Here is a 26,431-nt window from a genome sequence, read left to right on the forward strand (position 1 = left end):
CCTGTCTCTCTCCTGTCTCTCTATCTATAATATGACTGTATATAGCCTAGCCCCCTGTCTCTCTCCTGTCTCTCTATCTATAATATGACTGTATATAGCCTATACCCCTGTCTCTCTATCTATAATATGACTGTATATAGCCTAGCCCCCTGTCTCCCCCTGTCTCTCTTTCTATAATATGACTGTATATAGCCTAGCCCCCTGTCTCCCCCTGTCTTTCTATCTATAATATGACTGTATATAGCCTAGCCCCCTGTCTCTCTCCTGTCTCTCTATGTATAATATGACTATATATAGCCTAGCCCCCTGTCTCCCTCCTGTCTCTCTATCTATAATATGACTGTATATAGCCTATCCCCCTGTCTCTCTATCTATTATTTGACTGTATATAGCCTAGCCCCTGTCTCCCCCTGTCTCTCTATCTATAATATGACTGTATATAGCCTAGCCCCTGTCTCTCTTTCTATAATATGACTGTATATCTAGCCCCTGTCCCCCTGTCTCTCTTTCTATAATATGACTGTATATAGCCTAGCCCCCTGTCTCCCCCTGTCTCTCTTTCTATAATATGACTGTATATAGCCTAGCCCCCTGTCTCCCCCTGTCTCTCTTTCTATAATATCACTGTATATAGCCTAGCCCCTGTCTCCCCCCTGTCTCTCTACCGGTAATATGACTGTATATAGCCTAGCCCCCTGTCTCTCTCCTGTCTCTCTATCTATAATATGACTGTATATAGCCTAGCCCCCTGTCTCTCTCCTGTCTCTCTATCTATAATATGACTGTATATAGCCTAGCCCCCTGTCTCTCTCCTGTCTCTCTATCTATAATATGACTGTATATAGCCTCGCCCCTGTCTCTCTCCTGTCTCTCTATCTATAATATGACTGTATATAGCCTAGCCCCCTGTCTCTCTCCTGTCTCTCTATCTATAATATGACTGTATATAGCCTAGCCCCCTGTCTCTCTCCTGTCTCTCTATCTATAATATGACTGTATATAGCCTAGCCCCCTGTCTCTCTCCTGTCTCTCTATCTATAATATGACTGTATATAGCCTCGCCCCTGTCTCTCTCCTGTCTCTCTATCTATAATATGACTGTATATAGCCTAGCCCCTGTCTCTCTCCTGTCTCTCTATCTATAATATGATTGTATATAGCCTAGCCCCCTGTCTCCCCCTGTCTCTCTATCTATAATATGACTGTATATAGCCTAGCCCCCTGTCTCTCTCCTGTCTCTCTATCTATAATATGACTGTATATAGCCTAGCCCCTGTCTCTCTCCTGTCTCTCTATCTATAATATGATTGTATATAGCCTAGCCCCTGTCTCCCCCTGTCTCTCTATCTATAATATGACTGTATATAGCCTAGCCCCCTCTCTCCCCCTGTCTCTCTATCTATAATATGACTGTATATAGCCTAGCTCCCTGTCTACCCCTGTCTCTCTATCTATTATATGACTGTATATCGCCTAACCCCCTGTCTCCCCTGTCTCTCTATCTATTATATGACTGTATATAGCCTAGCCCCTGTCTCCCCCTGTCTCTCTTTCTATTATTTGACTGTATATAGCCTAGCCCCCTGTCTCCCCCCTGTCTCTCTTTCTATTATATGACTGTATATAGCCTAGCCCCCTGTCTCCCCCTGTCTCTCTTTCTATTATATGACTGTATATAGCCTAGCCCCCTGTCTCCCCTGTCTCTCTATCTATAATATGACTGTATATAGCCTAGCCCCTGTCTCTCTCCTGTCTCTCTATCTATAATATGACTGTATATAGCCTATCCCCCTGTCTCTCTATCTATTATTTGACTGTATATAGCCTAGTCCCCTGTCTCTCTCCTGTCTCTCTATCTATAATATGACTGTATATAGCCTAGTCCCCTATCTCTCTATCTATTATATGACTGTATATAGCCTAGCCCCCTGTCTCTCTATCTATTATATGACTGTATATAGCCTAGCCCCCTGTCTCCCCGTCTCTATGTATAATATTGCTGTATATAGCCTCGCCCCCTGTCTCTCTCCTGTCTCTCTATCTATAATATGACTGTATATAGCCTAGCCCCCTGTCTCTCTCCTGTCTCTCTATCTATAATATGACTGTATATAGCCTATCCCCCTGTCTCTCTATCTATTATTTGACTGTATATAGCCTAGTCCCCTGTCTCTCTCCTGTCTCTCTATCTATAATATGACTGTATATAGCCTAGTCCCCTGTCTCTCTATCTATTATATGACTGTATATAGCCTAGCCCCCTGTCTCTCTATCTATAATATGACTGTATATAGCCTAGTCCCCTGTCTCTCTATCTATAATATGACTGTATATAGCCTAGTCCCCTGTCTCTCTATCTATTATATGACTGTATATAGCCTAGCCCCTGTCTCCCCCTGTCTCTCTTTCTATTATATGACTGTATATAGCCTAGCCCCCTGTCTCCCCCTGTCTCTCTATCTATTATATGACTGTATATAGCCTAGCCCCTGTCTCCCCCCTGTCTCTCTTTCTATTATTTGACTGTATATAGCCTAGCCCCCTGTCTCCCCCCTGTCTCTCTTTCTATTATATGACTGTATATAGCCTAGCCCCCTGTCTCCCCCTGTCTCTCTATCTATTATATGACTGTATATAGCCTAGCCCCCTGTCTCCCCCTGTCTCTCTATCTATAATATTGACTGTATATAGCCCTGTCTCTCTCCTGTCTCTCTATCTATAATATGACTGTATATAGCCTAGCCCCTGTCTCTCTATCTATAATATGACTGTATATAGCCTATCCCCCTGTCTCTCTATCTATTATTTGACTGTATATAGCCTAGTCCCCTGTCTCTCTCCTGTCTCTCTATCTATAATATGACTGTATATAGCCTAGTCCCCTGTCTCTCTATCTATTATATGACTGTATATAGCCTAGCCCCCTGTCTCTCTATCTATTATATGACTGTATATAGCCTAGCCCCCTGTCTCCCCCTGTCTCTCTATCTATAATATTGCTGTATATAGCCTAGCCCCCTGTCTCTCTCCTGTCTCTCTATCTATAATATGACTGTATATAGCCTAGCCCCCTGTCTCTCTCCTGTCTCTCTATCTATAATATGACTGTATATAGCCTATCCCCCTGTCTCTCTATCTATTATTTGACTGTATATAGCCTAGCCCCCTGTCTCTCTATCTATAATATGACTGTATATAGCCTAGTCCCCTGTCTCTCTATCTATTATATGACTGTATATAGCCTAGTCCCCTGTCTCTCTATCTATTATATGACTGTATATAGCCTAGCCCCCTGTCTCTCTATCTATAATATGACTGTATATAGCCTAGTCCCCTGTCTCTCTATCTATTATATGACTGTATATAGCCTAGTCCCCTGTCTCTCTATCTATTATATGACTGTATATAGCCTAGCCCCTGTCTCTCTATCTATAATATGACTGTATATAGCCTAGTCCCTGTCTCTATCTATTATATGACTGTATATAGCCTAGCCCCTGTCTCCCCCTGTCTCTCTATGTATAATATTGCTGTATATAGCCTCGCCCCCTGTCTCTCTCCTGTCTCTCTATCTATAATATGACTGTATATAGCCTAGCCCCCTGTCTCTCTCCTGTCTCTCTATCTATAATATGACTGTATATAGCCTATCCCCCTGTCTCTCTATCTATTATTTGACTGTATATAGCCTAGTCCCCTGTCTCTCTCCTGTCTCTCTATCTATAATATGACTGTATATAGCCTAGTCCCCTGTCTCTCTATCTATTATATGACTGTATATAGCCTAGCCCCCTGTCTCTCTATCTATAATACGACTGTATATAGCCTAGCCCCCTGTCTCTCTATCTATAATATGACTGTATATAGCCTAGCCCCCTGTCTCTCTCCTGTCTCTCTATCTGTAATATGACTGTATATAGCCTAGCCCCTGTCTCTCTCCTGTCTCTCTATCTATAATATGACTGTATATAGCCTAGCCCCTGTCTCCCCCCTGTCTCTCTATCTATAATATGACTGTATATAGCCTAGCCCCCTGTCTCTCTCCTGTCTCTCTATCTATAATATGACTGTATATAGCCTAGCCCCCTGTCTCTCTATCTATTATTTGACTGTATATAGCCTAGCCCCCTGTCTCTCTCCTGTCTCTCTATCTATAATATGACTGTATATAGCCTAGCCCCCTGTCTCTCTCCTGTCTCTCTATCTATAATATGACTGCATATATCCTAGCCCCCTGTCTCTCTCCTGTCTCTCTATCTATAATATGACTGTATATAGCATAGCCCCTGTCTCCCCCCTGTCTCTCTATCTATAATATGACTGTATATAGCCTAGTCCCCTGTCTCTCTATCTATTATATGACTGTATATAGCCTAGCCCCCTGTCTCTCTATCTATTATATGACTGTATATAGCCTAGCCCCCTGTCTCCCCCTGTCTCTCTATGTATAATATTGCTGTATATAGCCTCGCCCCCTGTCTCTCTCCTGTCTCTCTATCTATAATATGACTGTATATAGCCTAGCCCCCTGTCTCTCTCCTGTCTCTCTATCTATAATATGACTGTATATAGCCTATCCCCCTGTCTCTCTATCTATTATTTGACTGTATATAGCCTAGCCCCCTGTCTCTCTATCTATAATATGACTGTATATAGCCTAGTCCCCTGTCTCTCTATCTATTATATGACTGTATATAGCCTAGTCCCCTGTCTCTCTATCTATTATATGACTGTATATAGCCTAGCCCCTGTCTCTCTATCTATAATATGACTGTATATAGCCTAGTCCCCTGTCTCTCTATCTATTATATGACTGTATATAGCCTAGTCCCCTGTCTCTCTATCTATTATATGACTGTATATAGCCTAGCCCCCTGTCTCTCTATCTATAATATGACTGTATATAGCCTAGTCCCCTGTCTCTCTATCTATTATATGACTGTATATAGCCTAGCCCCCTGTCTCCCCCTGTCTCTCTATGTATAATATTGCTGTATATAGCCTCGCCCCCTGTCTCTCTCCTGTCTCTCTATCTATAATATGACTGTATATAGCCTAGCCCCCTGTCTCTCTCCTGTCTCTCTATCTATAATATGACTGTATATAGCCTATCCCCCTGTCTCTCTATCTATTATTTGACTGTATATAGCCTAGTCCCCTGTCTCTCTCCTGTCTCTCTATCTATAATATGACTGTATATAGCCTAGTCCCCTGTCTCTCTATCTATTATATGACTGTATATAGCCTAGCCCCCTGTCTCTCTATCTATAATACGACTGTATATAGCCTAGCCCCCTGTCTCTCTATCTATAATATGACTGTATATAGCCTAGCCCCCTGTCTCTCTCCTGTCTCTCTATCTGTAATATGACTGTATATAGCCTAGCCCCCTGTCTCTCTCCTGTCTCTCTATCTATAATATGACTGTATATAGCCTAGCCCCCTGTCTCCCCCCTGTCTCTCTATCTATAATATGACTGTATATAGCCTAGCCCCCTGTCTCTCTCCTGTCTCTCTATCTATAATATGACTGTATATAGCCTAGCCCCCTGTCTCTCTATCTATTATTTGACTGTATATAGCCTAGCCCCTGTCTCTCTCCTGTCTCTCTATCTATAATATGACTGTATATAGCCTAGCCCCTGTCTCTCTCCTGTCTCTCTATCTATAATATGACTGCATATATCCTAGCCCCTGTCTCTCTCCTGTCTCTCTATCTATAATATGACTGTATATAGCATAGCCCCTGTCTCCCCCCTGTCTCTCTATCTATAATATGACTGTATATAGCCTAGCCCCTGTCTCTCTCCTGTCTCTCTATCTATAATATGACTGTATATAGCCTATACCCCTGTCTCTCTATCTATAATATGACTGTATATAGCCTAGCCCCCTGTCTCCCCCTGTCTCTCTTTCTATAATATGACTCTATATAGGCTAGCCCCCTGTCTCCCCCCTGTCTTTCTATCTATAATATGACTGTATATAGCCTAGCCCCCTGTCTCTCTCCTGTCTCTCTATGTATAATATGGCTGTATATAGCCTCGCCCCTGTCTCTCTCCTGTCTCTCTATCTATAATATGACTGTATATAGCCTATCCCCCTGTCTCTCTATCTATTATATGACTGTATATAGCCTAGCCCCCTGTCTCTCTATCTATAATATGACTGTATATAGCCTAGCCCCTGTCTCTCTCCTGTCTCTCTATCTATAATATGACTGTATATAGCCTAGCCCCCTGTCTCTCTCCTGTCTCTCTATCTATAATATGACTGTATATAGCCTAGCCCCCTGTCTCTCTCCTGTCTCTCTATCTATAATATGACTGTATATAGCCTATCCCCCTGTCTCTCTATCTATTATTTGACTGTATATAGCCTAGTCCCCTGTCTCTCTCCTGTCTCTCTATCTATAATATGACTGTATATAGCCTAGTCCCCTGTCTCTCTATCTATTATATGACTGTATATAGCCTAGCCCCCTGTCTCTCTATCTATAATATGACTGTATATAGCCTAGCCCTCTGTCTCTCTCCTGTCTCTCTATCTGTAATATGACTGTATATAGCCTCGCCCCTGTCTCTCTCCTGTCTCTCTATCTATAATATGACTGTATATAGCCTAGCCCCCTGTCTCTCTCCTGTCTCTCTATCTATAATATGACTGTATATAGCCTATCCCCCTGTCTCTCTATCTATTATTTGACTGTATATAGCCTAGCCCCCTGTCTCCCCCTGTCTCTCTATCTATAATATGACTGTATATAGCCTAGCCCCCTGTCTCTCTTTCTATAATATGACTGTATATAGCCTAGCCCCCTGTCTCCCCCTGTCTCTCTTTCTATAATATGACTGTATATAGCCTAGCCCCTGTCTCCCCCTGTCTCTCTTTCTATAATATGACTGTATATAGCCTAGCCCCTGTCTCCCCCTGTCTCTCTTTCTATAATATGTCTGTATATAGCCTAGCCCCTGTCTCCCCCTGTCTCTCTATCTATAATATGACTGTATATAGCCTAGCCCCTGTCTCTCTCCTGTCTCTCTATCTATAATATGACTGTATATAGCCTATACCCCTGTCTCTCTATCTATAATATGACTGTATATAGCCTAGCCCCCTGTCTCCCCCTGTCTCTCTTTCTATAATATGACTCTATATAGGCTAGCCCCTGTCTCTCCCCTGTCTTTCTATCTATAATATGACTGTATATAGCCTAGCCCCTGTCTCTCTCCTGTCTCTCTATGTATAATATGGCTGTATATAGCCTCGCCCCTGTCTCTCTCCTGTCTCTCTATCTATAATATGACTGTATATAGCCTATCCCCTGTCTCTCTATCTATTATTTGACTGTATATAGCCTAGCCCCCTGTCTCCCCTGTCTCTCTATCTATAATATGACTGTATATAGCCTAGCCCCCTGTCTCTCTTTCTATAATATGACTGTATATAGCCTAGCCCCCTGTCTCCCCCTGTCTCTCTGTCTCTCTATGTATAATATTGACTGTATATAGCCTAGCCCCCTGTCTCTCTCCTGTCTCTCTATCTATAATATGACTGTATATAGCCTAGCCCCCTGTCTCCTCCTGTCTCTCTATCTATAATATGACTGTATATAGCCTATCCCCCTGTCTCTCTATCTATTATTTGACTGTATATAGCCTAGCCCCTGTCTCTCTATCTATAATATGACTGTATATAGCCTAGTCCCTGTCTCTCTATCTATTATATGACTGTATATAGCCTAGTCCCCTGTCTCTCTATCTATTATATGACCTAGTCTCCCCTGTCTCTCTATCTATAATATGACTGTATATAGCCTAGTCCCCTGTCTCTCTATCTATTATATGACTGTATATAGCCTAGTCCCCTGTCTCTCTATCTATTATATGACTGTATATAGCCTAGCCCCCTGTCTCTCTATCTATAATATGACTGTATATAGCCCCCCTGTCTCTCTATCTATAATATGACTGTATATAGCCTAGCCCCCTGTCTCTCCCTGTCTCTCTATCTATAATATGACTGTATATAGCCTAGCCCCCTGTCTCTCTCCTGTCTCTCTATCTATAATATGACTGTATATAGCCTAGCCCCTGTCTCTCTCCTGTCTCTCTATCTATAATATGACTGTATATAGCCTATCCCCTGTCTCTCTATCTATTATTTGACTGTATATAGCCTAGTCTGTCTCTCTCCTGTCTCTCTATCTATAATATGACTGTATATAGCCTAGTCCCCTGTCTCTCTATCTATTATATGACTGTATATAGCCTAGCCCCCTGTCTCTCTATCTACGACTGTATATAGCCTAGCCCCTGTCTCTCTATATGTAATATGACTGTATATAGCCTAGCCCCTGTCTCTCTCCTGTCTCTCTATCTGTAATATGACTGTATATAGCCTAGCCCCCTGTCTCTCTCCTGTCTCTCTATCTATAATATGACTGTATATAGCCTAGCCCCCTGTCTCCCCCCTGTCTCTCTATCTATAATATGACTGTATATAGCCTAGCCCCCTGTCTCTCTCCTGTCTCTCTATCTATATATGATATATGACTGCCCCCTGTCTCTCTATCTATTATTTGACTGTATATAGCCTAGCCCCCCCCTGTCTCTCCCTGTCTCTGTCTCTATCTCTATCTATAATATGACTGTATATAGCCTAGCCCCCTGTCTCTCTCCTGTCTCTCTATCTATAATATGACTGTATATAGCCTAGCCCCTGTCTCCCCCTGTCTCTCTATCTATAATATGACTGTATATAGCCTAGCCCCTGTCTCTCTCCTGTCTCTCTATCTATAATATGACTGTATATAGCCTAGTCCCCTGTCTCTCTATCTATAATATGACTGTATATAGCCTAGCCCCCTGTCTCTCTATCTATAATATGACTGTATATAGCCTAGTCTCTCTATCTATAATATGACTGTATATAGCCTAGCCCCTGTCTCTCTCCTGTCTCTCTATCTATAATATGACTGTATATAGCCTATCCCCCTGTCTCTCTATCTATTATTTGACTGTATATAGCCTAGTCCCCTGTCTCTCTCCTGTCTCTCTATCTATAATATGACTGTATATAGCCTAGTCCCCTGTCTCTCTATCTATTATATGACTGTATATAGCCTAGCCCCCTGTCTCTCTATCTATAATATGACTGTATATAGCCTAGCCCTGTCTGTCTCTCTCCTGTCTCTCTATCTATAATATGACTGTATATAGCCTCGCCCCTGTCTCTCTCCTGTCTCTCTATCTATAATATGACTGTATATAGCCTAGCCCCCTGTCTCTCTCCTGTCTCTCTATCTATAATATGACTGTATATAGCCTATCCCCCTGTCTCTCTATCTATTATTTGACTGTATATAGCCTAGCCCCCTGTCTCCCCTGTCTCTCTATCTATAATATGACTGTATATAGCCTAGTCCCCTGTCTCTCTTTCTATAATATGACTGTATATAGCCTAGCCCCTGTCTCCCCCTGTCTCTCTTTCTATAATATGACTGTATATAGCCTAGCCCCTGTCTCTCCCCCTGTCTCTCTTTCTATAATATGACTGTATATAGCCTAGCCCCCTGTCTCCCCCTGTCTCTCTTTCTATAATATGTCTGTATATAGCCTAGCCCCTGTCTCCCCCTGTCTCTCTATCTATAATATGACTGTATATAGCCTAGCCCCTGTCTCTCTCCTGTCTCTCTATCTATAATATGACTGTATATAGCCTATACCCCTGTCTCTCTATCTATAATATGACTGTATATAGCCTAGCCCCTGTCTCCCCCTGTCTCTCTTTCTATAATATGACTGTATATAGCCTAGCCCCTGTCTCCCCCTGTCTTTCTATCTATAATATGACTGTATATAGCCTAGCCCCCTGTCTCTCTCCTGTCTCTCTATCTATAATATGGCTGTATATAGCCTCGCCCCTGTCTCTCTCCTGTCTCTCTATCTATAATATGACTGTATATAGCCTATCCCCTGTCTCTCTATCTATTATTTGACTGTATATAGCCTAGCCCCCTGTCTCCCCCTGTCTCTCTATCTATAATATGACTGTATATAGCCTAGTCCCCTGTCTCTCTTTCTATAATATGACTGTATATAGCCTAGCCCCCTGTCTCCCCTGTCTCTCTTTCTATAATATGACTGTATATAGCCTAGCCCCCTGTCTCCCCCTGTCTCTCTTTCTATAATATGACTGTATATAGCCTAGCCCCCTGTCTCCCCCTGTCTCTCTATCTATAATATGACTGTATATAGCCTAGCCCCCTGTCTCCCCCTGTCTCTCTATCTATAATATGACTGTATATAGCCTAGCCCCCTGTCTCTCTCCTGTCTCTCTATCTATAATATGACTGTATATAGCCTAGCCCCCTGTCTCTCTCCTGTCTCTCTATCTATAATATGACTGTATATAGCCTAGCCCCCTGTCTCTCTCCTGTCTCTCTATCTATAATATGACTGTATATAGCCTAGCCCCCTGTCTCTCTCCTGTCTCTCTATCTATAATATGACAGTATATAGCCTAGCCCCTGTCTCTCTCCTGTCTCTCTATCTATAATATGATTGTATATAGCCTAGCCCCTGTCTCCCCTGTCTCTCTTTCTATAATATGACTGTATATAGCCTAGCCCCCTGTCTCCCCCTGTCTCTCTATCTATAATATGACTGTATATAGCCTAGCCCCCTGTCTCTCTCCTGTCTCTCTATCTATAATATGACTGTATATAGCCTCGCCCCTGTCTCTCTCCTGTCTCTCTATCTATAATATGACAGTATATAGCCTAGCCCCTGTCTCTCTCCTGTCTCTCTATCTATAATATGACTGTATATAGCCTAGTCCCCTGTCTCTCTATCTATTATATGACTGTATATAGCCTAGCCCCCTGTCTCTCTATCTATAATATGACTGTATATAGCCTAGCCCCCTGTCTCTCTCCTGTCTCTCTATCTGTAATATGACTGTATATAGCCTAGCCCCCTGTCTCTCTCCTGTCTCTCTATCTATAATATGACTGTATATAGCCTAGCCCCTGTCTCCCCCTGTCTCTCTATCTATAATATGACTGTATATAGCCTAGCCCCCTGTCTCTCTCCTGTCTCTCTATCTATAATATGACTGTATATAGCCTATCCCCCTGTCTCTCTATCTATTATTTGACTGTATATAGCCTAGCCCCCTGTCTCTCTCCTGTCTCTCTATCTATAATATGACTGTATATAGCCTAGCCCCCTGTCTCTCTCCTGTCTCTCTATCTATAATATGACTGTATATAGCATAGCCCCTGTCTCCCCCTGTCTCTCTATCTATAATATGACTGTATATAGCCTAGCCCCTGTCTCTCTCCTGTCTCTCTATCTATAATATGACTGTATATAGCCTATACCCCTGTCTCTCTATCTATAATATGACTGTATATAGCCTAGCCCCTGTCTCCCCCTGTCTCTCTTTCTATTATTTGACTGTATATAGCCTAGCCCCCTGTCTCCCCCTGTCTCTCTTTCTATTATATGACTGTATATAGCCTAGCCCCCTGTCTCCCCCTGTCTCTCTTTCTATTATATGACTGTATATAGCCTAGCCCCCTGTCTCCCCTGTCTCTCTATGTATAATATTGCTGTATATAGCCTCGCCCCTGTCTCTCTCCTGTCTCTCTATCTATAATATGACTGTATATAGCCTAGCCCCTGTCTCTCTCCTGTCTCTCTCTATCTATAATATGACTGTATATAGCCTATCCCCCTGTCTCTCTATCTATTATTTGACTGTATATAGCCTAGTCCCCTGTCTCTCTCCTGTCTCTCTATCTATAATATGACTGTATATAGCCTAGTCCCCTGTCTCTCTATCTATTATATGACTTATATAGCCTAGCCCCCCCCTGTCTCTCTATCTATAATATGACTGTATATAGCCTAGCCCCTGTCTCTCTCCTGTCTCTCTATCTATAATATGACTGTATATAGCCTAGCCCCCTGTCTCTCTCCTGTCTCTCTATCTATAATATGACTGTATATAGCCTAGCCCCTGTCTCTCTCCTGTCTCTCTATCTATAATATGACTGTATATAGCCTATCCCCTGTCTCTCTATCTATTATTTGACTGTATATAGCCTAGTCCCCTGTCTCTCTCCTGTCTCTCTATCTATAATATGACTGTATATAGCCTAGTCCCCTGTCTCTCTATCTATTATATGACTGTATATAGCCTAGCCCCCTGTCTCTCTATCTATAATATGACTGTATATAGCCTAGCCCCCTGTCTCTCTCCTGTCTCTCTATCTATAATATGACTGTATATAGCCTAGCCCCCTGTCTCTCTCCTGTCTCTCTATCTATAATATGACTGTATATATAGCCCCTGTCTCCCCCTGTCTCTCTATCTATAATATGACTGTATATAGCCTAGTCCCCTGTCTCTCTCCTGTCTCTCTATCTATAATATGACTGTATATAGCCTATCCCCCTGTCTCTCTATCTATTGTTTGACTGTATATAGCCTAGCCCCCTGTCTCTCTCCTGTCTCTCTATCTATAATATGACTGTATATAGCCTAGCCCCCTGTCTCCCATGTCTCTCTATCTATAATATGACTGTATATAGCCTAGCCCCCTGTCTCCTCCTGTCTCTCTATCTATAATATGACTGTATATAGCCTCGCCCCCTGTCTCTCTCCTGTCTCTCTATCTATAATATGACTGTATATAGCCTAGCCCCCTGTCTCTCCCCTGTCTCTCTATCTATAATATGATTGTATATAGCCTAGCCCCCTGTCTCTCTTTCTTTCTATAATATGACTGTATATAGCCTAGCCCCTGTCTCCCCCTGTCTCTCTATCTATAATATGACTGTATATAGCCTAGCCCCTGTCTCTCTCCTGTCTCTCTATCTATAATATGACTGTATATAGCCTAGCCCCCTGTCTCTCTCCTGTCTCTCTATCTATAATATGACTGTATATAGCCTAGCCCCCTGTCTCTCTCCTGTCTCTCTATCTATAATATGATTGTATATAGCCTAGCCCCTGTCTCTCCCCTGTCTCTCTATCTATAATATGACTGTATATAGCCTAGCCCCTGTCTCTCTCCTGTCTCTCTATCTATAATATGACTGTATATAGCCTAGCCCCCTGTCTCTCTCCTGTCTCTCTATCTATAATATGACTGTATATAGCCTAGCCCCCTGTCTCTGTCTCTCCCCTGTCTCTGTCTATCTATAATATGACTGTATATAGCCTAGCTCCCTGTCTACCCCTGTCTCTCTATCTATTATATGACTGTATATCGCCTAGGCCCGTGTCTTCCCCTGTCTCCCTAGCTATTTCCCTTAACCCATATATTACTGCCTGCTCTGTCATCATCACCCCAAGGTGACTGTTATCACTTAATTAAATCCAAGCACGCAGGGAGGTAGGAACAATATTGTTGGCTAGTCACCTGGAGGAAGGAACTTTTTTGTTGAAGACAACCAGCAGTAGCTCCCTACTCTGCTCACAGGCTGCATCCCAAATGGCACCCTAATATTCCCATATCGTGCACTACTTTTGACCAGTGCCAAATTCGTCCAGTTGCAGAACTCTGCCGTAGGAGAACCCTTTGAAGAGCCCTTTTTGGTTCCAGGTAGAAATAACCCTTTTGATTCCAGGTTGAACCCTTTTGTGTTCTCCTATAGCAATGGTTCCCAAACATTCCAAAACAAAAGGGATTGTCTTCTCAACTCACCATCACATACTTTTAATGTGTGGGTAGTCAATTGCTAATGAGTCTGACATAATGGATCTTATCTCACCACCACTAATGAGATGGGTGTGCTTGATGCATGTCACGTCGAAGCTTCTCAGGGAGCGTGGGCGTGGTCCACAGTGTCCACCTCAGTGGGCGTGGTCCACAGTGTCCACCTCAGGGGGCGTGGTCCACAGTGTCCACCTCAGGGGGCGTGGTCCACAGTGTCCACCTCAGGGGGCGTGGTCCACAGTGTCCACCTCAGGGGGCATGGTCCTCAGTGTCCACCTCAGGGGGCGTGGTACACAGTGTCCACCTCAGGGGGCGTGGTCTACAGTGTCCACCTCAGGGTCATGGTCCACAATGTCCACCTCAGGGGGCGTGGTCCACAATGTCCACCTCAGTGGGCGTGGTCCACAGTGTCCACCTCAGGGGGCGTGGTCCACAGTGTCCACCTCAGGGGGCATGGTCCACAATGTCCACCTCAGGGGGCGTGGTCCACAATGTCCACCTCAGGGGGCGTGGTCCACAGTGTCCACCTCAGAGGGCGTGGTCCACAGTGTCCACCTCAGGGGGCATGGTCCACAATGTCCACCTCAGGGAGCGTGGTCCACAGTGTCCACCTCAGGGAGCATGGTCCACAATGTCCACCTCAGGGAGCATGGTCCACAATGTCCACCTCAGGGAGCATGGTCCACAATGTCCACCTCAGGGAGCATGGTCCACAATGTCCACCTCAGGGAGCATGGTCCACAATGTCCACCTCAGGGAGCATGGTCCACAATGTCCACCTCAGGGGGCATGGTCCAAAGTGTCCACCTCAGGGGGCATGGTCCACAATATCCACCTCAGGGGGCATGGTCCACAATGTCCACCTCAGGGAGCATGGTCCACCATGTCCACCTCAGGGAGCATGGTCCACAATGTCCACCTCAGGGAGCATGGTCCACAATGTCCACCTCAGGGAGCATGGTCCACAATGTCCACCTCAGGGAGCATGGTCCACAATGTCCACCTCAGGGAGCATGGTCCACAATGTCCACCTCAGGGGGCATGGTCCACAGTGTCCACCTCAGGGGGCATGGTCCACAATATCCACCTCAGGGGGCATGGTCCACAATGTCCACCTCAGGGAGCGTGGTCCACCTAATCTCTGGTGATGAGGTGATGTTCTACGGTGCTTTCAAGACAACTGGGAACTCAGAAAAATACAAGGTAAAATCATGACGTCAGTGATCTTCAGGTCGAAGAGTTGGAGCTCTAGAAAGAGGCCCGAGTTCGAATTTGATTTTGATTTTGGTTTTGATTTGGATCTCTTTTAGTCCCCATCTGGACTAATCTTCCAAGAGTCCTTAAACATTCAAATACAATGTATAATATGAATACATTTTCACATACAGCACACTATTACAAACATACATAATATACTAACATAATGACCCAATAAATACTCAATCTAAAAACCTATTGATTCTTCATCTACTTTTGTCCCACAACATTTCTATGTATTATATTTAAATCGTCTTAAAATAATGTTTAAATGTATATATTTGATGACCGCTCAAAACTATTTTTCCCAGACTGAGGTTGTTTTCTTTCAGAGTCCCCAGTTGTCTTGAACGCACTGAAGGCGGAAGTTGGACATTTCCAAGTTCCCAGTTGTTTTGACCGCGGCATTAATGCTCTGAGGGGGACGGAAGGGTATTATTCCCTTTGAGTCAGGAACCAAAACTCCTCCATAGTGACCCGTAAATGCATTTGGTCACATGCCAGCTGGATCAGCTGTTCGATTTCACTTACCAGCTTGTCAACTGAGCCAGGATAACAGTCAAACGGATTGGGAAGTAGGTCCCAAAGTGCTCTTCCAAGCGTTGGAGGTGAGCAGTCATCACTCGTGTGGGACACTCGCTGATGCTGTTTTCTGTTAGAAACAGGCACAGCTGAGGGAAGGGGGTGGGGTTCTCTTTGGAAAGACTCTCTCTCCAATAAGAATTATTTCCTCTGAATCCGCTGATTATGTCACTTATCGGTAGAATGTTTTTCTATTTCCCCTCGCGTGCATTTTGTTCAGTTTCTCAAATGTGTCTGTTACATAGGCGAGGAGTCACATTTTCTTTGAATTACACATTGTTTTTTAAATGTTTTAAATAAATGTTTTTACCCCTTTTTCCAATTGGTAGTTACAGTCTTGTGCCATTGGTGCAACTCCCATACAGACTCAGGAGAGGCAAAGGTCGAGAGCCGTGCCTCCGAAACACAACCCAACCAAGCCTGCTTCTTGAAACAATGCCCACTTAACCCAGAAACCAGAGGAAACACCAGACCCTCCTCTAACCCAGAAACCAGAAGAAACACCAGACCCTCCTCTAACCCAGAAACCAGAAGAAACACCAGACCCTCCTCTAACCCAGAAGAAACACCAGAGCCTCCTCTAACCCAGAAGAAACACCAGAGCCTCCTCTAACCCAGAAACCAGAGAAACACCAGACCCTCCAGCCAGACCCTCCTCTAACCCAGAAACCAGAAGAAACACCAGACCCTCCTCTAACCCAGAAACCAGAGAAACACCAGACCCTCCAGCCAGACCCTCCTCTAACCCAGAAACCAGAAGAAACTCCAGACCCTCCAGCCAGACCCTCCTCTAACCCAGAAACCAGAAGAAACACCAGACCCTCCTCTAACCCAGAAACCAGAAGAAACACCATACACATGGCGAGCGTGTCAACATGCAGCACTTCACCCGGCCCCCCACAGGAGTCACTAGTGAACAATGGGACAAGGACATTCCTGCCAGCCAGACCCTCCTCTAACCCAGACAATGCTGAGCCAATTGTGCACTGCCCCATGGGGCTCCTGGTCGCAGCCGGCTGCAACAGAGCCTGGACTCGAACCCAGAATCTCTAGTGGCACAGCTAGCACTGCAATGCAGTGCCTTAGACCACTGCGCCACTCGGGATGCCTTTTACAGCCATTGTGAATGGCAAGACTTCCACTCTCAATGCGAAACATCTTTCCAACCCTCCCCCTCGGTAACCAACAAGCCTCGGTGTGAAATAGAACATCGTCGTGCTCTGATCCCATATCTCCACCTGGTGTTGCGAACAGGTGTGAGCACAGTGGATGTGGTTTGATGCAGGTTACCTGTGAGTTCTGTGCTCAGCTCTTTTTGCTGCCAGTTGCTCTCGGTGTATCATACAATGTGTCCATATGGCAGAGGGAGACACATTCATAACTAGAGTGCAGAGCCCTGCCCGCCGTCCTGTCGTTGATGGAGCCCCATCTGTGCAAAAGCCCACCATTCGATCGCATGGCATCTTTTTTTCCGTCAGTATAGCCACGCAGCACACTGAACACCCCCTGTGTGTCACGTCCTGACCATAGAAAACCTGTATTTTCTATGGTAGAGTAGGTCAGGGCGTGTCTAGGGTTTTTTTGTTCTAGGTTTTATTTTCTATGTTGGTGAATTGTATGATTCCCAATTAGAGGCAGCTGGTAATCGTTGTCTCTAATTGGGAATCATACTTAAGTAGCATTTTTTCCACCTGTGGGTTATGGGATATTGTTTATGTATAGTGTGTCTGAGCACTACGTAGTCACGGGTCTTTGTAAGTTTCCTTATTTTGTTTCCAGTTTCACTTATTAATTAAAAGATGTGGAACTATACTCCCGCTGCGCCTTGGTCTGCTCATTCAGAAGAACGTGACACTGTGCCATTTCATGCTCGGGAATCGTGAGAGAGAAACAATATGTCCGAGGGAATAGCATCCCCCGACATGTATCGCGAACAAAAGACAAACCGTGGGCATCTCGTCCCTCACAGCTAACGTCCATTTTGAGGTGCATAAGCTGGGTTGTTTTTGAGTCATTCCGTTAGCTTCCTCTTGATTTCCAGCAATAGCATCAATTATTTGTTTACCAGTTATCTGACATAGGTATTGATGTTGAGTTTCTCTGATTCTCCACACATTGTTTTCACCATATCACTTGCGGCTGGTAATATCAAAGTCTCTGCAGTAGTGTGTGGTTTCATAGCGTAGCAGGCCTTGCCATTCACCGTGGGAATGATTCAAGTGCAACGGTCAAGTGCGGACTTTTTCCATGATCTAAGGGCAACTTCTGGTTGAATTTGATCTTTCAGATTTAAATACATTTCATAATAAATAAATAAAAGTTAACCACATTACAATGATTTTTGAGATACAAAGACTACTGTAATATATTGTTGTTTTGTTGTATAACCCCTAGTTGGGGAACCGCTGTCCTATAGGGATAGCTGAAGGAGCCTTTTGGAAGCCTTTTCTCTAAGACTGTATGTTCTGTTCTCTTTGGACACCAGGCAGTGTCGAAGAACAGGTCTGATTCCACCGTGACGTTGGTTACAGGTAGATTGGATGACTTTAGCTCATCAGAATGGTCTTTAGATTCTCTTCATATTTAGTGCCAGCAGCCTTATTTTGTGCGTTTTCCATGTACAGTCAGTAGATCAAGTGATATTTACTCTGCTATAATGTGATACCCCCCCCCACCCCCACCCAAACAATTGATAATAGTGATCAAATCAAATTGCATGGGTCACGTACACATATTTAGCATGTGTTATTGCGGGTGTAGCGAAAAGCTTGTATCTCTTCACATCAATCCAATATGTCCTTTTCTTCCCTCCTATGTTTTCTGCTACACAATGGAATTGCGGTGGTTAGTATCTGTCCAGTATGAATGGCTTCTTAGGCTACTGAAAATGATTTGCACTGAATACGAGAGAACAAGTATGATACCGTAGCTTCATACACAGAGAGTGGCTGGCTGGAGGAAGAGTAGAGGAGGAACTGGGGAGCAATCTGTGACGGGTCATTTTGGCTCTAAATAGGACCAATAAATGTGTCATGCTCAGCATAAGCAGAGATTCCTTTCCCCCATGGTAAGCACAAAATCAAATGGGCACAATAAGTATGGTGTGATTTGAAGGGGGTCTCAGACTGGGGTAGGATGAGTGATTTGAAGGGGGTCTCAGGATGGGGTAGGACGAGTGATTTGAAGGGGGTCTCAGGATGGGGTAGGACGAGTGATTTGAAGGGGGTCTCAGGATGGGGTAGGACGAGTGATTTGAAGGGGGTCTCAGGATGGGGTAGGACGAGTGATTTGAAGGGGGTCTCAGGATGGGGTAGGATGAGTGATTTGAAGGGGGTCTCAGGATGGGGTAGGACGAGTGATTTGAAGGGGGTCTCAGGATGGGGTAGGATGAGTGATTTGAAGGGGGTCTCAGTGTGGGGTAGGATGAGTGATTTGAAGGGGGTCTCAGTGTGGGGTAGGATGAGTGATTTGAAAGGGGTCTCAGGGTGGGGTAGGATGAGTGATTTGAAGGGGGTATCAGAGAGGGGTAGGTTGAGAGATTTGAAGGGGGTCTCAGTGTGGGGTAGGATGAGTGATTTGAAGGGGGTCTCAGAGTGGGGTAGGTTGAGTGATTTGAAGGGGGTCTTAGTGTGGGGTAGGATGAGTGATTTCAAGGGGGTCTCAGGATGGGGTAGGATGAGTGATTTGAAGGGGGTCTCAGTGTGGGGTAGGATGTGTGATTTCAAGGGGATCTCAGTGTGGGGTAGGATGAGTGATTTCAAGGGGGTCTCAGGATGGGGTAGGATGAGTGATTTGAAGGGGGTCTCAGGGTGGGGTAGGATGAGTGATTTCAAGGGGGTCTCAGTGTGGGGTAGGATGAGTGATTTGAAGGGGGTCTCAGTGTGGGGTAGGATGAGTGATTTCAAAGGGGTCTCAGTGTGGGGTAGGATGAGTGATTTCAAGGGGGTCTCAGTGTGGGGTAGGATGAGTGATTTCAAGGGGGTCTCAGTGTGGGGTAGATTGTGTGATTTCAAGGGGGTCTCAGTGTGGGGTAGGATGAGTGATTTCAAGGGGGTCTCAGTGTGGGGTAGGATGAGTGATTTGAAGGGGGTCTCGGTGTGGGGATCTATTTTAAATCATTTTTCTCTAGTAATCTCTCTCGATCTTTCTCTTTCCTTTCTTCTCTTTCTATCTCTCCGTCTCTCTCACACCGTCGCTCTCACATCCTCTCTTGCTCTTCCTGTGCCTACCTCTTTTCATCCAAATGTAGTTTTTCTTAAAACCAACCAGAGCACTGCAGATTGAAGTCATTTACTGAGAACATGATCTGGGCCTAATAGTCCTGGCCATTGCTGTGATTTGTGTATAGAGTGAGGGGTGTCTGTAAATCTGGCAGACCCGGAGATGCACGGCACTGAGAGGTGCTTCAATATCACACGCTCACTCACACGCTGCACAGACACTCTCACAGCGGGAGCCTCTCTCAGCCTACAGTCTGGAGTTGGGATTGAATCCTCCTCCTGTGTGAGCGTGCGTGCCTGTGTGCGTATTAGCACTGCTGTGTCCAGCCCTGCTGGAGGTGTTAATTGCAGTGATTGTTCTTAGTGGCTGTGTCTGGGCCAACGGGGGACAGCGGTGGGGGGACGGGACGGGACGGGGTGACGGGGGCTGGCGTGAGCATGTGGCCGCCCCATCTCTCTCCATTTTGTCTGACCTAATAGTTAATGATATGTTAATAGTCAATGAGCCCCATCTCGGCTGGCCTCCACTGGGTTGGCTAATATCTGAGAGAGAGAGTGCTCTCTCAGGCCAGGCCAGGGTTGGTGTCTGCTAAACTGTGTCCTTCACAGGAAGTTTGTTGGTCCTCTGGAAGGAACAAGCGTCGGTTACATGAAGTGTTTGCTTAAAGGACTCCGTCATGGTTGTCTGGTTAGTATGTACAAGGTAAAGGAACTGTTTATTGATATTTCCAGGATCATCTCCGTAAAGATAAGTCCTCAAATGCATTGCCAATACAAAATAAAATGTCTTGATAGTTAACACCCGTACAGTATCTGGGTAGAGGTCTACAGTAATGTTAGTTGTAATATCTGCTTGGGTCTGATGCCCTTGGGTCTGATGCCCTGATGCCCTTTCTAACCTATGTGGATCACTAGTTGGGCTGTGTGATGCCAGGGGTTAGAGTTTAGAGGTCAGGGCCGGGACAAAGGTAAACAGGTACCTGCCCAAGCCAAAGCCTGTTACCTGCCAACAAGATCAACCTAACACACTATTGGTTCTTCTCTTGCTCTCCACTCCCACGGAACTGGGCACAAAAACAAAATGTGCCTCACTCAGTCAAAGCAGTCTGAAATGCTTTTAAATAAATGACTTAAGAACCCCATCTTAATGTAACACATTTCTCCCCTAGAAGTTTGTCTCTGCTGTGATTTATAGCGCACTTTACACAGTGGTTAGCCTGTAAACAGTGGCCGTTTATCACCGTTTATCAGCGATAGAAGCTAGCTACAGAGCAGCTACAACTCCGGTGTGTGTGGTGCTCTGCAGCTCCCCCCTCTAGAGAGTTGCCATTCCTGGGCCGCAGATGCTAGGCGTTTTAAAGAGGAGCAGGCCGGACAGGGAGAAATGATTGGAGGCTGGGTAGGGGGGAGTGCTGGGGCCCAGTGTGACAGGCAGGTGAAGTCTGTGGGGACGGATGATAGCGTTACACCGCCAGAGACCCCATCCTCTGGTCACGGGGTGGCAGAGTGTGTCACTGCTGCCGGGGCTCTGAGGTGCTCTCCCTGAGGGGAACAGAAATGAACTGACAGATGGAAGGAAGAAAAGAGAACCAATGGTTGGTGCTACTGGAATAAAGGACCCCCAGCTCAACTCTCCACAAGCTCTCCTGAAAAATGATCAACAACGACCGGTGGAAGCTATTTGAAAGATGACAGGTGTTGGTTCCTTTTGAAGAAGGATACCATACCAGAGAGAGGAGATGCACTGTAAATGTAAACTAAAGTCAAAACTACCATTTATATAAATGATATACTTGGAATGTTATTGTCTATGTTAAACGTAAAAAGCACAGTTTATGATGCACAATCTTTGTAATCTCTGTGATCTGTGAAAATGACGAGAAATACATGAAATATAATTATTCTTCAGCTTGAGAGCCACACAAATGATTTGATGTAAGCTTTTCCAGACGACACCCAAGATACGCTGCACATGCCTCTCTCTCTCTCGAGCAGAGAGCTAAATGAAACGCCAAACTATGAGTCTTCTTTGTCTGCTATGGATGTTAGGCGCTAAATCGGTGCCAGCGTTAGCTGTGTAATGTAAAGAAGAGCAATGTAAAGCTCCTCTTTCTCCTGGCAGATGTGTTTGGAGAAGCTGGCTGTGAGCTGGCTGGCTGTCTGGCTTCAGCAGGGCCTCAGTGGGAGTTGCTGTTGTCAGCTGCATATCAGCTGGCTGTAAATAGCCCCAGGCTGCCCTGTTTTATCGGCAGGTAGGGAGACTCTCTCGCTCCATCTCTCTCTCTCTCTCTCTCTCTCTCTCTCTCTCTCTCTCTCTCTCTCTCTCTCTCTCTCTTTCTCTCTCTCCTCACACCAGCTGCCGTTAGCTGCTCCTTTAACGTTGCTTGGGGAAAATAAATGGAAACGCGCCCGCACATATGAAATACCACCGCCGTATGCGCCGCAACGCCGCCCGCGACACGACAGAGTAATCCTCATAGAAAGGTGATCAGATCAGCGGCAGGGACATTTTGCAACATAAATGCCTCGTTGTTTTCAGGACCTGTAGTCTCAGAGCCAGCCTGGAGATGGAGGGGGAGGGAGAAGCCTGTTTTCCTCCAATCTATTACGTTTGGATTTGTGCGTTTCTTTGTGCCGTGTGCCTGTGGTTAGCTGCCCCTACAGATTATCCCAGCCGTCGGGGAGCAGAAGTTCACTTTAGTGACATACAGTAGGTGTCTTAATTGGGCCTGTTGGAGGCTGGGATCAGAACAGAACGCTGCTTCCAGTCATGATCTAAGAGCAGGGCCATCATTAGATATGGGTCTGGACTGGAATGGACCCGCATACTGGTAGACTATATCCAGGAAGTAAAAACACACACATATTACATGGGCCTGGACTGGAATGGATCGGCATTCTGCATAGACTTTACCAGCATCCTGGCCTAGACCTAACCAGCATATTATAGTAGATTTCACACATTATATTGATATGGGCTGGAATGGAAAGGACTACTAGTTGTGTACTAGTGTAGACTTTACCAGCATCCTGGAGTAGACCTAACTAGCATAATGTTAGGAAATGGTAAAGTGCATTAGATGGTAAGCACACTACAACACAGCCCAATACCCCCCAAATGCTCTAGACTTCCCTGGACAAAAACACACACATTATTCAAACTTTGATAACGTTTGCAAACGTACATGGATTGAAGGTCCATAGATGCAGTGATAATATGCTGTACTGTGCTGTATGCTTTGCTCTCTTCGTCTGTTCCAACTTGGGTTTGTTTGCACTTGTGCTTCTGCATTCACACTGTTAATTGTGGTTGTACTTGTTACTGTCATCATGAGAGATACTACCTTCCACATGGGGAGGTGTCATTTTGGTTTTACAGGCAAACAGACAACAAACACTCAGCGGGTTTCCTCTCCATGGTCCATAGCTTTATCTCTGTCCCAGTATACATCATCTAACTCTCTCCCTCTCTCCCTCTCTCTCTCTCTCTCTCTCTCTCTCTCTCTCTCTCTCTCTCTCTCTCTCTCTCTCTCTCTCTCTCTCTCTCTCTCTCTCTCTCTCTCTCTCTCTCTCTCTCTCTCTCTCCCTCTCCCTCTCTCTCTCTCTCTCCCTCTCTCTCTCTCTCTCTCTCTCTCTCTCTCTCCCTCTCTCTCTCCCTCTCTCTCTCTCTCTCTCTCTCTCTCTCTCCTCTTCTCTCTCTCTCTCTCTCTCTCTCTCCCTCTCCTCTCTCTCTCTATCTCTTTCTTGCCTCTCTCTCTCTCTCCCTCTCTCCCTCTTCTCTCTCTCTCTCTCTCTCCCTCCCCTCCCTCTCCCCCTCCTCTCTCTCTCTCTCTCTCTCTCTCTCTCTCTCTCTCTCTCTCTCTCTCTCTCTCTCTCTCTCTCTCTCTCTCTCTCTCTCTCTCTCTCTCTCTCTCCCTCTCTCTCTCTCTCTCTCTCTCTCTCTCTCTCTCTCTCTCTCTCTCTCTCTCTCTCTCTCTCTCTCTCTCTCTCTCTCTCTCTCTCTCTCTCTCTCTCTCTCTCTCTCTCTCTCTCTCTCTCTCTCTCTCTCTCTCTCTCACACAGTCCCTGGATGGATTTGTATTTGCACTAAACAAGGAGGGAAGGTTTTTGTACATCTCTGAGACGGTGTCCATATACCTGGGACTTTCACAGGTGAGTGCAACAACAGTCAATTCCTTATCGCTACTACCATTTTTTTCTCCTTTCTTTTGTTTATCAGCGCTGGCTTGAAGACAATTCAGACAAATTAGAGCTAATTTAAAATCTCATCAGCTTGTTGGCCCTGTAGTTAATTTGCAGCCATCCAATTTGATCAGAGGGTATTTTTCATCTCAGTAGTATGCTAACAGGTCCCAGTCTGTTATTACATGTCAATAAACAGACAGAGACGTCTTGGAGGTCAAACGATAGGGGGAGTGACCTTGAGGATTCTAATGGTTTCATACACCATAGCTTTGTCTCCAGGGCTAACAGACAGACAGACTTGAGTGCACACACACACACACACACACCCTCACCCTCACACGCACACACGCGCACATACACGCACACACACGCACACACACGCACACGCACACACACAGGGCTATTGTAGACTGACTAGAGAGTACACAGAGTCCTTTTCTGGCTATCCAGACTTCTTGCTCTGGCCGAAATGCTATGCCACGCCCATGGACGTTAGTTTCTTCTCCACAATGAGTCTGGGTCTGAGTACCTCCCTGACTTTATACCGGATGTGAAGGGGCCATTCTGGGCCATCTGATTGGTCCAGAAACCGATGGGTTGGGTCAGAGCCAGAACACATGTGGGTAAGGTGTCATTTTGAAACAGCGTCATAGGCTTTGATACTCTGATTGGTTAGAGATGTTTTGTACAACACCCCTCTATACCCCTAGGTATAGACTTGACCTTTGTAAAACCATTAGACTTAACAGAATTTACATCATTAAAATGTTGCATAAGAAAACACTCACTTAGATTCATAATACATGGCATAAATAAAATACAGGACACTTAGATGTAAAGGACAAATAGATGTGGCCAAATGATGTACATACCCTGGATGCAGATACCGGCGAGCCTGCTTTTTACATCAGATAAAAGTAGAGACTCAGAGCTAGAAAATTATATATCATACAGTATAGTTGAGGAACAATGGGAAAGTAATTCTGCTTTGAAAGTTGCTAAACTTGTAGCTTCACTTTTGAGAAAATGGCCCTTGAATATTTTGGTACACCTACAGGAGAGCTCTTCTTTGTGTACGGCCATTCAGCATCGTTCACACCCTCTAAAGCCTTAGCCCCGCCCAACTATTTAAGCTGGCTAACGTTGGCCAGCTTGCTAGCTACTTCCAGACACAAATGAGAGAACAGCTCACTGACCATTTTACTTACCCTAGCAGAGCTGGTTAGGCTGTTATGGTTATGTTATCCAGAGCGTTGGTGACTGCAACTTTGCTACTGGCAAATTAAAAAATATATATTTTTCATTTAACCTTTATTTAACTAGGCATGTCAGTTAAGAACAAATTCTTATTTACAATGACGACCTACCCTGGCCGGACGACGCTGGACCAATTGTGCACCGCCCTATGGGACTCCCAATCACAGCCAGATGCAGCCTGGATTGAACCAGAGACTGCAGTGACACCTCTAGCACTGAGATGCAGTGCCTTAGACCACTGCGCCACTCGGGAGCCGAAAACATTTAATTACACTTTTTTGCCAACGTTTACTGACACCGGCCATATTCGACTGTCTATCGACAGTTGTTGCAGTGACATCATGCACATTCTATTGACAAGATGGAAAATTGAGGCTAAAAATGGAAATAAATAACTTGCATGGTATTGGAGTCTTTTGTTTAGACATGTAGCTAGCTAGCTAAACAATAATCACAATTCACAACGTTACTACCCTGAATGAATCTGCAGGTAGTTAACCAACCACGTTCAACATTAGGCTATAACTAGCCATGCAAATGGCTCTGAGACACGAATAATATAACTACACTGATCATACACATAACGTTAGCTAGTGAGCCAGCCAGCTAACAGTACACTTTAACTTGAAATGAAAACGACTTTCTGCCAAAATTAGAAACGTGTCATTTCTGAAAATGTAGCGAGCTAGACTATCTTACCCGTCCGTATACATGGACGGACGCGTCTCCCTGTCTGTCACGGTTGCCATGGTTGCCCTCAGTTTGAAGATGTATGTATTCAACAGCCTTCTGTGTTCTGTTTTCCACTCTGTCTGCGTATTTGCAATCAAACACCAGAAGTTTCTCCATCTCCTTAGTTATCCTACTCTTATTCCACTGTTTTCAAAACTCAGTCCCCCAGAAAGTGTAGAGCAACGCTTATGTAGTTGTAATATGTGATATCTTAAAAATAAGCCACGTTAGAAAGGATTACCGACACATACTGACCAGCTCATGATATAGACAGAAGTGTGCTACATGGCAGACCAATACAAACTTGTCTATCTGTGTGGCCATGTGTTTTAGCTGCGTGGCTGTGTGTTTTAGCTGCGTGGCTGTGTGTTTTAGCTGCGTGGCTGTGTGTTTTAGCTGCGTGGCTGTGTGTCATAGCTGCGTGGCTGTGTGTCTTAGCTGCGTGGCTGTGTGTTTTAGCTGCGTG

General features: G+C 44.9%; 1 protein-coding gene across 5 annotated transcripts in view; it reads left to right on the forward strand.

Moving 5' to 3' along the window:
* The window catches only part of LOC124001919 (neuronal PAS domain-containing protein 3-like), a 406,591-nt gene that overhangs the window by 268,125 nt on the left and 112,035 nt on the right, over positions 1 to 26,431 (forward strand). For all 5 annotated transcript variants that reach the window (XM_046309078.1, XM_046309079.1, XM_046309080.1 and 2 more), the window contains one exon: positions 23,854 to 23,943. In XM_046309078.1, coding sequence (XP_046165034.1) covers positions 23,854 to 23,943 — 90 coding nt within the window. The remainder of the gene's footprint in view (positions 1 to 23,853; positions 23,944 to 26,431) is intronic.

Source organism: Oncorhynchus gorbuscha, linkage group LG17, assembly GCF_021184085.1.
Source record: "Oncorhynchus gorbuscha isolate QuinsamMale2020 ecotype Even-year linkage group LG17, OgorEven_v1.0, whole genome shotgun sequence".
Taxonomy (NCBI): Eukaryota; Metazoa; Chordata; class Actinopteri; order Salmoniformes; family Salmonidae; genus Oncorhynchus; species Oncorhynchus gorbuscha.